The sequence below is a fragment of the Vicugna pacos genome, chromosome 27, assembly GCF_048564905.1.
Source record: "Vicugna pacos chromosome 27, VicPac4, whole genome shotgun sequence".
In the NCBI taxonomy this organism is placed as follows: Eukaryota; Metazoa; Chordata; class Mammalia; order Artiodactyla; family Camelidae; genus Vicugna; species Vicugna pacos.
In genome coordinates this window covers 2,490,078-2,503,572 of record NC_133013.1, presented here as the reverse complement: position 1 = coordinate 2,503,572, position 13,495 = coordinate 2,490,078, and the positions used below count along the sequence as shown (strand labels likewise).

At 44.7% G+C, this 13,495-nt stretch overlaps 1 protein-coding gene and 1 long non-coding RNA gene across 3 annotated transcripts in view; one reads left to right on the top strand and one right to left on the bottom strand.

The window, feature by feature from the left end:
- Positions 1-4,019: 4,019 nt before the first annotated feature.
- LOC140689837 (uncharacterized) lies at positions 4,020-6,872 on the bottom strand. Its single transcript, XR_012064973.1, has 4 exons — positions 6,835-6,872; positions 6,369-6,626; positions 4,448-4,532; positions 4,020-4,348 (listed from the first exon to the last, which is right to left on the bottom strand). It is a non-coding gene; the product is annotated as an uncharacterized lncRNA (long non-coding RNA).
- A 386-nt stretch (positions 6,873-7,258) lies between these two features.
- GABRG3 (gamma-aminobutyric acid type A receptor subunit gamma3) overlaps positions 7,259-13,495 on the top strand; it is a 494,054-nt gene continuing 487,817 nt past the window's right edge. For both annotated transcript variants that reach the window (XM_072950633.1, XM_072950635.1), the window contains exons 1-2: positions 7,259-7,424; positions 12,628-12,776. In XM_072950633.1, the coding sequence (XP_072806734.1) occupies positions 7,372-7,424; positions 12,628-12,776 (202 nt within the window). In that variant the 5' untranslated portion in view covers positions 7,259-7,371. The remainder of the gene's footprint in view (positions 7,425-12,627; positions 12,777-13,495) is intronic.

Genomic DNA, 13,495 nt, shown 5'->3' with positions numbered 1-13,495 from the left:
TTTCTTGGGGGAAACAGACTTTACTGAAATTGAATCCATTAGAGAGAGAAAGTTAAGGAGGTCAATTTTCCATGAAAGAAAAAAAGAACTTTATCAAGTCACTTCTACACACACACACACACATGCACACACACAAGTACATACAAAGGGCCCCGACGTCTTCACAGGGGAATTCTGCTAACCTTTCAGAGACCATACAATCTCAATGCAAATAAATTGCTTCAAAACACAGAAAATGAAGGAAAACTTCCAAGCTTATTTTCAACTGTGTAAGAATTGTTCCATATTAGGAAACTCAATAATATAATTCAGTTATTAATCATCTATGGAGAAAAATAATTTGATTAACTCCATTGATGCTATGAATCAGGCAAATTTCAACTCTCATTACTGATTAAAAAAAAACCTTCAAAAATAATTTTTATGGGTACTTCCTCTTTCTCTTCCTACTATCTATTTGTCCATCTATCTCCTATTAAGAGACCCTACAGATCTTTCCACTATGGTTTGGAATAAGACATTTCCTCCACTATTTCCTTTATCCCTTATCATCCCACTTAAAGTATTAGCTACTGCAATTTGACAAACAAAAACTACTGGAGGCATGAAAACAGGGAATGTTGAAGTAAATCCATCTCTATTTGCAGAAGATGTGATAATAAAACTAGAGAACACTAGAGAATCAATGATAAATTAACTCAAACACCAAGAGAATTCAGAAAGCGAGCAGGATATTAAAATAATATAAAAATAACAGAAATGTTTATATGCATGAACAATAACCAATCAGAAGACACTGTGTAAGAGACAATATCGTTTACAGTAGAAATTAAAAAGATACAATCCTTGCAAATAAACTTAACATGAAGTACAACAACCCTGTATGACGTGCTCATGAACAAATAGAAAAAAATACTTTCTGTTTTTGTAAAGGACAACTCAACATCACAAAGATGCCGATTCTCCTTAAGTTAACTTATCCATGCACTAGAACTCCAACCAAACACACAAAAAAAGGCTCCCCTCCCTCCACTGGGGCTTACAAGTTGAGAATAAAATTAATTTGGAAAAATAAATATGTGAGTATACATGGAAATACTGAACCAGAGATGAAGAGCTAACAGTAGCCCAGACAGATATTAAACATAGTACAAACTCTTTGGAAAATGTCAAAATACCATCCATACCTTACATAATATACAAGAATATATTCCAAATGGATCAGAGATATGGATACAAAGAATGATCAGAAAAAATCATGAAAGAATTCTTTGATAACTTGAGTGTAGGGGGAAGGTTTTCAACTATGTATTTTCATTAAGGTGCAATAAGATACTGATAAATTTGACTACAGAAAAAATTTTTAAGTTGCATGAGAAACATAGCAAAATCAAATGAAACGTGACAAGTGGGAAAAATTATTTGTAACATATACCACAGAAAAACATAAACTTGTAAAATTTGAGGACAAAATATGAAGACATCTTAAGGAAAAATGTGCAAAGGACATGAAAAGATAATTTGCTAAAATATAAAATGGCTGTAAACATTTAAAATGTTCAATATTACTCATTGTAAGGAAAATGCCAATTAGAACCATGTTGAGATATTTCTCACCTCTTAGTTCAAAGCAATGAATGGTATTTAAAATCGATTTGATCTCATTTTCCGAATGTTATTTCCAATGAAAAGAAACCAGGGAGAAATTGTGAATTCAAGGGCTGAGAAAAGGAAATTATGAGTGAGCCTGGAAAATCTCCTTGTACAACAAAATAAGGACATACTCAAAAAAGGAGTCAGGACTCAGCTCTCCTGCCTCAATCTTGGAGAATTAGAGAATAACAATAAATAAAAACAGTAATGGATTAAAATGCATTGAGTAAGACAAGAAGTCATGAGTTCATACTAAACACAGTAATAGAAGAGGGGATGTGTTTCCTTACAATATAAGACCAACTCATAAATGTAGAAGAAACAATTAGTTAGAAAATCACCATTTTACAACCAGGAGGCAAGACTCCCCAATGAAAGCTAAAACTAAAATAGCTAAATATTCTTTGAAACCTCCCCCCAAAGGATATTTAACAATATAAAAAGAAAAGAGTAACTTCCCAGTGGAGAAGGTGGGCAGACACCAGCTTAAGCAAGAGGTCAAGGTAACCCACAGTAAGACAAACCAACCTTACGTGCCCCTGATGTGATATTCTGAGAAAAGCAGCATGACTTATGCCGTATCTCCACCAAAAATACAAAACCTGAACCTGATCGCGAGGAAACAGCTGACAGACTCAAACTGAGATGCATTCTACAAAATCACCTGTCTCTACGGAAACTGTCATGATGGTGTCGTGAAAGACATCACAATGATGTTGTGAAAGACCATGAAAGGCCAAGAAACTGCCCTAGATGAGAAGCAGACTAAAGGGGCACAATAACAGATGAATTGTGCCGTCCTGAACAGGATCTTGGGCTATGTGGGGGAAAACGTTACTGAAGATATAATTGGAACAATTAACAAAATTAGACTGTGGACTGCAGATTATATTACATGGACATTTTTGTATTACTCTTACAAATTTCTTTTTAAACTTGTGACTATTTCAGAGTAAACAGCTTTTTAAGATTTGGGGAAAATTTACAAGCTGACTTATACGGAAATGCAAAAGTCCTAGAACAGCCAAAAGAATAAATTCAGAGTACTGTAAAGTAGATATTAGGAACAATTTTAAAGCTACAGTAATTTAAACAAGTGGTAATAGTGCAAGAATAGAAAAAAGATCAAGAGAACAGAGCTCAGAAAAAAATGCATTTATATATGGTCACCTGATTTATACAAATTGAGTGGTAAAAAGATAGTGTTTTAAGTAAATCTGCTAGATCAATTGGCTATCGGTATGGAAGTAAGTAAATGTTGACTCATAAATAAAATTGTCTAGTAAAATTAATTAGAAAATGACACCTAGACCTAAAAGGAACTTTCTTCTAAAGCTTTTAGAAGAAAACATATTATCTATCTTTATGACCTCTGGGTAGGCAATGATTTGTTAAATGGGACACAAAGCAATAATCTTAATAGAAGACAGTATTTGTAAAGGCAAACCATGGACCGAGAGAAGATATTCATCACACACACGTTAAAGGAGTCTTGTCAAGGAAACAAAGAGCTTCTACAAACAAAACAAGACAAACATCCTAGTTTAAAAATGGGGAAAAGACTTTCGATACCTCATAAAAGAAGATATTTTAATGGCTGATAAGAATTTGAAAGGAGCTCAAAATTAAAACCAGAATGAAATCTCAGAAAGGCTATAATTAAAAAGAATGACAAGCCCACATTTCATGGCAATGGATGCAACTCATACACAGCCAATGGGTGGTACAGCGACTTTGGAAGTCCCTTTAGTAATGTTTATTATCACCAAACATATGCTTTTCCTGTGACCTACAAACTCCCTTTTTCATGAGACAACCAAGCGAAATCAGCGCACACGCACACGCCCACCAAAAGACATGTATGACCATGTTCAGTTCAGCTAAAACTTGTGTATTATACCGAATCCTACAGTGAAATGCCATGTGTAAAATAAGAAGTAATGAATGTTCGCTACCTGGGGCAACGTGGGTATATCTAGAAGCTATGATGATGGGGGAGAGAACCAGACGTTAAACAGAACATACCACATGGTTCTTTCTGAGATTCAAGAGCAGGCAAAACCAGTCTGTTGTGATGGCACATGGAAGAGGCGGCTACCTAGGGACAGTGATGACAGTGAAGGTAGCCCAGCGCCCAGAAGGGAGCACTGGGGAAAACGTGCTGTACCTTAATCTGGGTGAAATACACATGCTATTCTTATACATACGGTATATACATATGTAAAAATTCACTGTCACACTTTTAAGATGAACGCATTTTGTTGTACGTGTATTATCCCCTTGGTAATAAAATTATTTAAAGTTGAGAAGGGAAGGTTTTTTTCCTTCCTTTTTTAAACCATGAAACATCATAATACAATTCAGAATAATTTTGAGAGTGGGAGAGATTTTACTCAAACAGAAAACCCAGAAGCAAGAAAGAATAAGATCAACAGATGCAGCGGTCCGGTTATGTTCAGCACCACGGCTCGCTCTGCTCTCTCGCGCCTATGGGAGGTGAAGTGAGGCCAGGCAAGGAATCCTGAGAGGTATTTCTTGGAGGAGCCGCAAGAGGATCCCAGGCCAAGGCAGCCAGTCTCTCCGCCCTCTCGGGCTCCTTCCCGCCTCCTGCCAGATGTAGTTCATCCCACACGCTGCGCAGCCTGCCCAGGTCTTCCCCGGAAACCTTGAGTCTGGATTTGATGCCAACACTGATCTGATACAAACAGCACGCATTGCTGGAGGATGCTCGATATTCACAGAAGTGCGTGTGCTCCAACCCTTACCTCCTATGTTACTTTTTACTTCCTCTTACCTGCAAATTTGGGGAGTGGATGCAAATCCTGCGCGCCCAAGTGGAACTGAATTGTCAGCTTTTCTATTGCTGAAGATGGAGCGGACTGAGGCAAAAAAAAAAAAAAAAGGGAGAAAAAAAGAAAAAAGAAAAAGTGAGCACTGCGCATGGTCTGTAAAGCTTTTTTTTTCTCTCCCTCCCTCCTTCCCTCCCTCCCTCTCACTACCTGCTACACCCCCACCCCTGCCCAGCCTGTGAAGCTAGGCAAGGCAGGAAAATCAAAGCCAGAAAGCTTTTCCTTTGAAGATTCTAGATTCTTGACCTTACATTTTGCTTTCACACTTACGTCCAGAAAGCCTGCTTTGAATTTGCCCTTCCTCAACTCATTTAGCTTAAAAAAAAAGAAAAAAAGTCTTGTTCCAGGCAGCACCATGGGAAGAGGGGCTTTCTATGGTAAAATGCTCAAGTCTACCTAGCTGACCCACTAAACCTCATAGATGGAGCCATGGGCCAGAAAAGGTTATGTTACATTCATTCAGGATAACAGCAGATTGAAAATATGCAAGAGAGGGAAAGAATAAACACCACGGGGAAGTAAAAAGAGCCTCACATTCTCTTTTCCATTGTTTGTATTGTACAAAAGTTACTGGATACTTATCAGTGTACTGAGTATACTCAGTATATTCAACTATCAGTCTGTTTCTATTATAAACTTGTAAGTATTTGTACTCATGCTCAAAGAATAAAAAATACAGCAAGGAGTCTTAAACTTTGCTCGAAGAACCAAACAACAAATGTTTACTGAGCTCTGACTCATCTGAGAAGCAGTACAGCACAGTGATTAAGGCTGAGATGTTGGAGCCTGCTGCCTGGGTTTTGACTACCAGTCCTCAACCTCCTGGCTGTGTGATCTTAGGGAAATGACTTAACTTCTCTGTGTGTTCTCGTCATCTTTGAAATGGGAATAATAATGTGAGAGTTAAAATGAGTTCATTTATACAAAGCCTTTGCACTAGGCCTGGGCCCCTAATATGTTATCAATGTCTGATGGTTATTTTACCGAAGTTGCTATTACTGTGTTTAAAATTGAGGCATGGAATTGTTTTTCTATATGCAGTTTTCTGACAGCACACTTAAGAACTATGCTGAGGCGTGACATATTTCTATAAATCATCATCTAACTGATTTTTAAAGTGCTCAATTGCATTGCATGATAGAGAAAAAGATTAGGGCAGAATAGGATAAAGGTTCACATTCGCCTGCAGCTGGAAGATGTGTTAAGATGTTGGAAGGGGCACAATACAGGAATTTGGGGAGTCTTCTTAAAGTCAGGACCTGAGTAGGAGAGATGCGGGATGCGGGGGAGGATGCCAGAAGGAGCGGGCGTGGGGTGGGGAAGGGGTTAGCTGGAGCAAGCTCAAGGCCGAGTAGAGACAGGTAGAGACAGGAAGATGGCAATGCAAAGGAGGCCACAGCCCTGCTGTGGAAAAAAGAAGAAAATACATTTACGATATAAATTTATTTTATCACCAACATCGCTTTACTTCACGATCACATTCATGCTGGTGAACCCAGAAATAAGGGGGAAACTACAAGTTTTCGACTGAATTTTCAATTCAAGGGTAACTTGTATATATTTTATGAACATAGCTGTTTGACAATGTTAAAGATTTCTCCCACCCTTTTATAATTCTGTGAACAGTAGTTCAAAATAGAAAATATTTGCTAAGAATTATTTTTTCCCCAATATAAAAGCCAACTTCTTAGTGGATTTATTTTAAAGTATGCTGATGTTGTAATACGTATATAGTGAAAGATAAAGTAACTTTCTCAATGATTATTACTAACGAAAACATAAATGCAACTTTCAGTCTTTGGAGATTGAAGATATATTGGATGAAGTGCGCTTTATAGTTCAACCAGAATTTTTTTTTTTTTTTACCTAGGGTCTTTTGTCTCTCCTGTCTTCAACATTCTTTTCCCCACTGCTGTGTGTTGGTGTGCCTTGGTCTCTTTTTCCTGTGTGAAAGGTATACCTCGGGGATGCTTTTTTCCAGATACTCCCAAGAAGCCACTTTTCCACGCAGAATCTCAGCATTGCCAGAAGGGGTTCAGTCGATTTAGCACGACGTGTGCGATGGAGAGGCTGCTATCAGCCGAAGGTCTCGCTCCTTCGCCCAGGAGCCCAGGTGAAGATGCTCTGGGGGGTCAGAGAGCGCGGGGAAGAGCCACGCTGTGCAGAAATGCCGGGAGGAGCGCAGCCCGTGGGGCTCGGGGCCCTCTCGGGACCATGGGGTGCCAATCTTGGGACCCCGCTTCAAGCTCCCAGCGAGATCCCCGCGCTTCCCCGCCCCCGCCGAGCCCCGCCCCCCCACCCTCCCGGCCTCCGACTCCGAGTCCATTCAAACCTCGCTTCTCTCGCCTCGTGCATTGTCAGGCGTGTAACTGGGGAAACTCCTCTCCGCCGGGACCCGCCTCGGAGGCGCTGCCCGAGGAGCGGCCGCCTCCCCGCCCCCACCCCGGAGCGCGCGGCGGCCACACAGCGCGCGCAGAGCCCCCCGCCCGGGCCCCGGGGCGCGCGGTGCGCGGCCGGCGGCTGACGGCTGGCGGCTGGCAGTTGGGTGGGCTGCTGCGGGGTCGCCGGACTGCCGGGCCAGGGACCTCCCGCGCCCACCGGCTCCCGCCACCCGGCTGCGTGGACCCGGCGCCAGTGCGGGGGCGGCGCGCCGCGGGGGCTGGGCGTCCCGGCGTCCCGCGTGAGCCCCGCGGAGGGATCCGCGCGCAGACCCGCCGGCCGTCGAGGGCGCGGCCGGCCGCCCGACCCAGTTCCTGTCCCGCGGCGGCGGCAGCGGCTCCCGGAGCAGCGAGGGGGCGGAGGCGAGGCCCCGCGCTCCGGAGGGCGCGGCGCCCGGCCCGAGGCCTGGGACCCCGCGCCCCGCCGCACCATGGCCCTGAAGCTGCTGCTGCTCCTCTTCCTGTTCTCGGGCTTGCACGCGCGGTAAGTGGCGCCCCGGCTCCACGTCCCCGGGGGCTCGGGGCCGGGCGGGAGGGCGGCGGGGGGCGCTGTCGGCCGGCCCGGAGTCCCCGGCGCACCCGCCGGCCGTCAGCTGGGCTGCGGCAGAGCCCGCCGGGGCCCGGGCCGGGCGGGGACGAGCCGCGAAGGCGGCCGGCGCCACACCTGTCCCATCGGCCCCGGACACGGCCCCCTTTGCCTCTCCTGGCTGGGAGGCTGCCGCCTTCTCTGCAGCCTGAAATATGGGGAGTCTGAGATTAACGGGCTCTTCTGGCGGTTTTAGGGTCTGGTGCTTTTATGGGGTTTTGAAAACCAGTTATCGCAGGGGAAAGCCGGTGTCTACCGCCTTATCTACCTTTCACCCCTCCCCCTAGTGTTCCAGGGGCGCGCGCCGAGACACACACACGCCCACGCACACACACACATACCCCCCCTCCCCCCCACATTCTGTATCATTTACATCACTGAAATTTCCCAGGACCCAGGAGTCACGGTTTCCTAGTTGCCCAGTTGAAACCAGTCTGGCGAGGAGCAGCCCGGCTGGAGGCAGACAGAGTGAGGCACGATATGCAGCTGAGAGCCCTGCTTCTCAGAGAAGATGTCCCTCCCCAGGTCCTGCAAACACATGCACGGTACCCACACACACCCCTTCTACATGAGTCGCTTTCACACACTCGGGCTTGCACAAACCTAGCCCTGCACAACAGTGTTGAGATGGACAGTAAGGCTTCTACCTAGTCACTCTAAGAAATTACCTCAGCATAAATACTCTTCACCTTCCTTCCAGAGCACCAGCCAGCTAATGGGAGCTTAGAAATTGTCCAGGAAGAGATGAAGATGGCTCATGAGGTTGGGAGGACAGTGGGACCAGAAGGGTTAAACCCCGTTGCTCTAAATGTAACTGGAGATTCTGGGTTTGGTTTCTTTACTTCTGTCTGGGGCTACATCTCTGGCCCAGAGCCTGAAGACTGCCCTGCGCTTTGAAAATTAGAACAGCTCCCTTCCTCTCCCCCAACCCCATCACCACCCCAAGAATCTTAGGGAACCCTTACCCCCCGCCAGACACTTTTGATCTGACACGTCTTCATTTCCTGGATCTGGGAGTTAGCATTCCTTTGGTCCATATGCCCTGCAGGGTGTCAGCAGGTAATGCCAGGACGTCTTGTGTGTTCCTTTGTATTTGTGAAAGACCAAGGAACGAGGAAGACTCATTAACAAATCCTACAGCATGTGAATGGCCCCCCAATTCTCACTCCCTACCTCTGACAGGCCCTGAGGAAGAAGGTCCTGGCCCTCCCCACCACACCACTCCACTGGTTTTGGCTAAGAGTTGCGAGTGAGAAAGGCAGACCAGACCACAGTCTCACAGTAGCTCTCAGACACGCAGTGCACTCCTTGGGCCCTTCAGCTGAAGTTTCTTCCTGTCTCAGGAGAGAGCTGGGAAGGGAAATGGAAGTGTGCTCTCTGAGGTTGAGTCTGCCTGGGTGTGTCTCTGTTGACAAGCAGGCAACACTGAGGTCCCAACTCGTATCTAGATCAGGTTGTGACTCATTGACATGTCCTGTTGCCACCTCCTGGATGGAGTGACTGCAGTTCATGGAAGGGAACTGCTTACTGTCCTCATCACTTTATGTGCTTAGTGGGACGATGTCTTGGTATCCAACTTAGAGCACTGAGGTTTCTTGGGATTCCCAGATACACAAGCTGTCTCTGGGGTTCTTCATCCTTCGCTCTTACTGAGGCAGATAGAACAACTTTAATATGTTCTATGTCTGGGTTGGTTCCATGCCTTGATAATAAACGTTGCTTATCAGTTGAAAGAAAATCCAAATTTAAAACTAATTTGATTGTTGTATGCCTCTCCTTTGAAAGTGTGCTCTTTGAATAGGTTTTATGGACACATAAAGTAATCCGGTGTCCAGCACCATCTTTCAAAACTTATTAATTATGAGGGGGTTCTCGTTTGCACTCTGCAATGCCTTCCTGGCGTTGAAGAGCCCTGGAGAAGGTTCTGACAGCTGTGCTCCGTGGTGATGGCTCGACAGCTCCATGGCGAGAAATGCACCCCATTCTGACACTTATTATGTAGTAAAACACACTAAGTCACACCTGGACTTTGGTGGCAACTTAAGCGGATGCTTAACTGCTTTCTGAGGTTTAGGAGCTGCTTTTTATGTTTACGGATACTTCCGATTTTGTCTCTGTCCTGGTGGTTGAAGAGAAGGTGTCAGACATGAAAATACCATCTGAGGTTTGAGCCCTTGCTTAACGATGATGGTACAATGCCAGTTGGTTTTCAAGAAGCAGCTAATTGCAGTGATGGTGTTTAGGATTCAACAACCCTAGTAACAGAACGCTCATAAAGATAGTATATAACCTGCTTTAATTTTAGGAGAACAGGTAGTTTTGTTTTGTTCACATTCCGGTGAGCCCCTGAGACGAGATTTGGTTTTCCCCAAAGGGAGGCTTTTCTGTAGGGCTGGTGGTCCTGCGCTCCCACCGGGAAGCTTCTGTTTCGATCCCTGAAGTCCTGCAGCAAACTGACATGGGGTCAGGATTGGGAGGAGCCCAGTGGCGGCCACGGAGGGGCCAGGAGCACCTCTGCCCGCTGTGCACCCTGACCCAGCCCCAGAGCTGCGGGTGCCGTTTTACCTCCCCGAGAGGGCCCGGGCTGGAGAGGACGCTGCCGCTGTCCCTTTGTCTCCCCACCCCGTCACCTGCCCTGGCCTCTCAGGAAGACGCTTGCGCAATTTCAGGAAAACCCTCTCATCACCACTTTACCACTAGAGGGAGGGTTAGGCTCATTACCATACCTGTTACTGAAGTAGCTCAAACAGGTTCATGCTGCACAGCACAGGGAACTATATTCAATATCTTGCAGTAACTCATGGTGAAAAAGAATATGAAAATGAATGTATGTATGTTCATGTATGACTGACGCATTGTGCTGTCTACCAGTAAATTATCAGTTTACACTGTAAACTGATAAGACTTCACTAAAAAAAAATATATATATATATATAAAAGAAAGAAACTAAGGCTGTGTATACAGAGGACTGATGGGGAGTTAGTGTGCTCCTTCTGTGTGTATGTGACTCTGGGGGGCGATAGAAGGTACAGTGTGGAGAGCATGGTCTAGCCTTGTGCTGGTGAGCTGTCTCTGGGGGTGGGGGAAGGAAGCCAGGAAGAAGGGAAAAGGAGAAGGGGAAGGGAAGAGATTAAGAGACAGTAGAGAGAGAGAGGAGAGCACTGTGGGCGAGTTGGAACAAGTCCTGAGTACAGCTATATGTGATTCTGCCCAGGTGACCTGTCCTCTCTGTCCGCGGGCCCCCAGGTGCTGTTGCTCTGGACGAACCGCCAGGTCCTGTGGGCAGTGGCTGGCTCCCAGCAATCCATGTCCTATTTTTAAGATGATAAAATTAGTATTCCTGACAATATTCCTGATAAAATAAAATTCTCTACCATGACATTTTAAATTCTATAGTGTTATTTGTAAAAGTTCAGGTTGACAAATAATGAAATGAAGCGTATCACTTCTTGAATATGTCCCAGATCTCACAAGTTCCTTTTGATTGTAAGTATTATTCAGGGTGAATAAAAAAAATCCACGGCAACTTAGAGTTCCTATGGATGATTTATTTTAACCTTCCAGTCAAGAAATAGAATTACAGTTTAACATCAACCTAGAAGAAACTTGAATGAAGCCAGTCTTCAAGACACACGTCATGCACTCATGATCAAAATCTCACACGTATGTGTATATTCATACAGGACTAGGCTGACACTGCTGTGGTCTGTGTTCAAGCTGCTGGCTAACACTCATAGGAGAATTCATGTACTTAGTATATGATAGACACATATGATTAGACATTACATATTGTAGCTATATATTGTATTATTATATATATATGATTTAAGGATTTAAACAGTAAGATAATGAACTTTAAAAAGTTTACTTTTTTCTTTTATTTCATGTTCATTTCATGATTCTAAAAATTCACTTAAGGAAACATGGCCCAGAGCACAGCTGCCCTGAGATGTTGTTAACATTCTGGCTCCTGTTTGGGAAACTAAACAGAAATGAGCTTATCCTCAGGACAAATAAACCTCAGTGCAATTTTCTGTTTCTACGTTTCGTTCTCCTTGGTGAAGGAAAACGTCATTAAGGCTCGCACGCTGACAGGCTGGGAGGAGGGTGTGTGTCCGAGGAGCCTTTTGCCCTGGGAAATGCAGTCCGCCTGGAAGTGCTGCTTTGCATAGAAGGGGACACTCCTCTTTTCAAAGCCTGATCGGCTGTGTTGTTGGGACGGCCTCACTCACTCAGAGAACCAGCTTGTCATTTCAAGACCTCTCCATTTCAAGTGCGCCATCAGTATGTGTCAGCCCAGAGAGGCGGCTGTCAGGCTCAGCCCTGCACGGGACAGACTCAGAGATGCTCTGCGTTGACTTGGACCCATTTATGATGGGGCCGAGCGAGGAAGTGAGGAAGACATGTTAGAAAGGTTTTAATTTTTAATGTCTGTATTAGCCTGCTCTGTAAGAGATGAATCCCTTTGTGCAGTAGGATGTAAAGTCACCAGCCGTGTCCACCAACCAGCTACTGTTACTTGTCACTGCCCATGAGTGCTGGCCAAGCATGCCACCTCGTGATGTCCCTGTGTCTGCCTCCACCAAAGGCCCTAGTCCCATGAGAAGCACAGAGTCAGACTCAGAGTGAGTGCATTCTGCAAAAGCTGTTCTTACCTTCAGCTCAGATGAAATCTTGGTGGTGGGGACTGGAGACGGCAAGATAAAGTCACCGTCTGACAGTCGTCTGTGTTGACCGTCGGAGGTTCTCGGGTTGGATCCAAGGAGGGCTGATGATCTGCTGGTTGGCTGGCTATCTTGCACTGAATTACTTAGTATGATGTTTGTAGTTTAACACAGACATGGGATCATTTTGTGACATTTAATGAAAGCACCATGCTATTTTAATAGCAGTGGCATTCTTCTTATTGGATTCTTTTCTAGTTTGTGTTTTGTTTTATTAGTTTTTTTTTTTTTAACTTTTAGAGGTAACCTGTTGGTTGGGCTGAGGGTACTGGGGACTTTCTACCTAGTCCATTGGATGCGTGGGTGGACCGTGCTGAAGACACTTACTGGAGCCATTTCTACAACTTATATATCACACTTTGTGCCATAATTCCAGGTCCAGGAAGGTGGAAGAGGACGAATACGAAGATTCATCATCAAACCAAAAGTGGGTCTTGGCTCCCAAATCCCAGGACAGAGATGTGACTCTTATTCTCAACAAGCTGCTCAGAGAATATGATAAGAAGCTGAGGCCGGATATTGGACGTGAGTGTTGCAATAGAAAACACACTGTGAAGATATATCTTTTTAAGTTTTTATTTTAAATAATTACAGATTCACAGATCATGACAGTAGGATGATACCAGACCAGGAGTTGATAATGGTGCAGTGCGTGTTGCTGGCTGCACGCCATCCTTTCACATGTGGATCTGGGTAGTGACCACTGTACTTCAGAAGCAGAGCTATTTCATTGCTGTGAAGATTTCTCCCTTTGCTACCCCTTAGAGTCACCCCATTTCCCTCCTCCAGAATCTCTAACCTGCCAGCCACTAATTTGTTCTCCATGTCTGTATTTTTCTCATAATTGAGAACATTAAATACGTGCAGTGGCCTTTTGAGATTGGCTTTCCCTCGCTCGGCAAAATGATTTTGGGGTCCACTGAAGTTGTTGTCTGGACCCACTTTACTCTTTGTTACTGCTGAGTAATCATCCATGGCATAGGTGGACCACCGTTCGTTAATTCTCTTACTGAGGAGCGTCTTGACGGTTCCCAGTTTTTGTCTATTACAGACAAAGTGGCGGGGTGCGTTGCGTTTGCATGCAGGCATTTGTGTAGACGTAAGGTTATATTCTCCGGAATAGGTGTCCAGAAGTATGATTGGTAGGTCCTAGGATAAATGATAAACTGAACAAGTTTTTTTTTTTGGAAACTGTGAAACACTTCCCAAGGTTTCTGTTCCATTTTCTTTTCCCACCAGCAGTG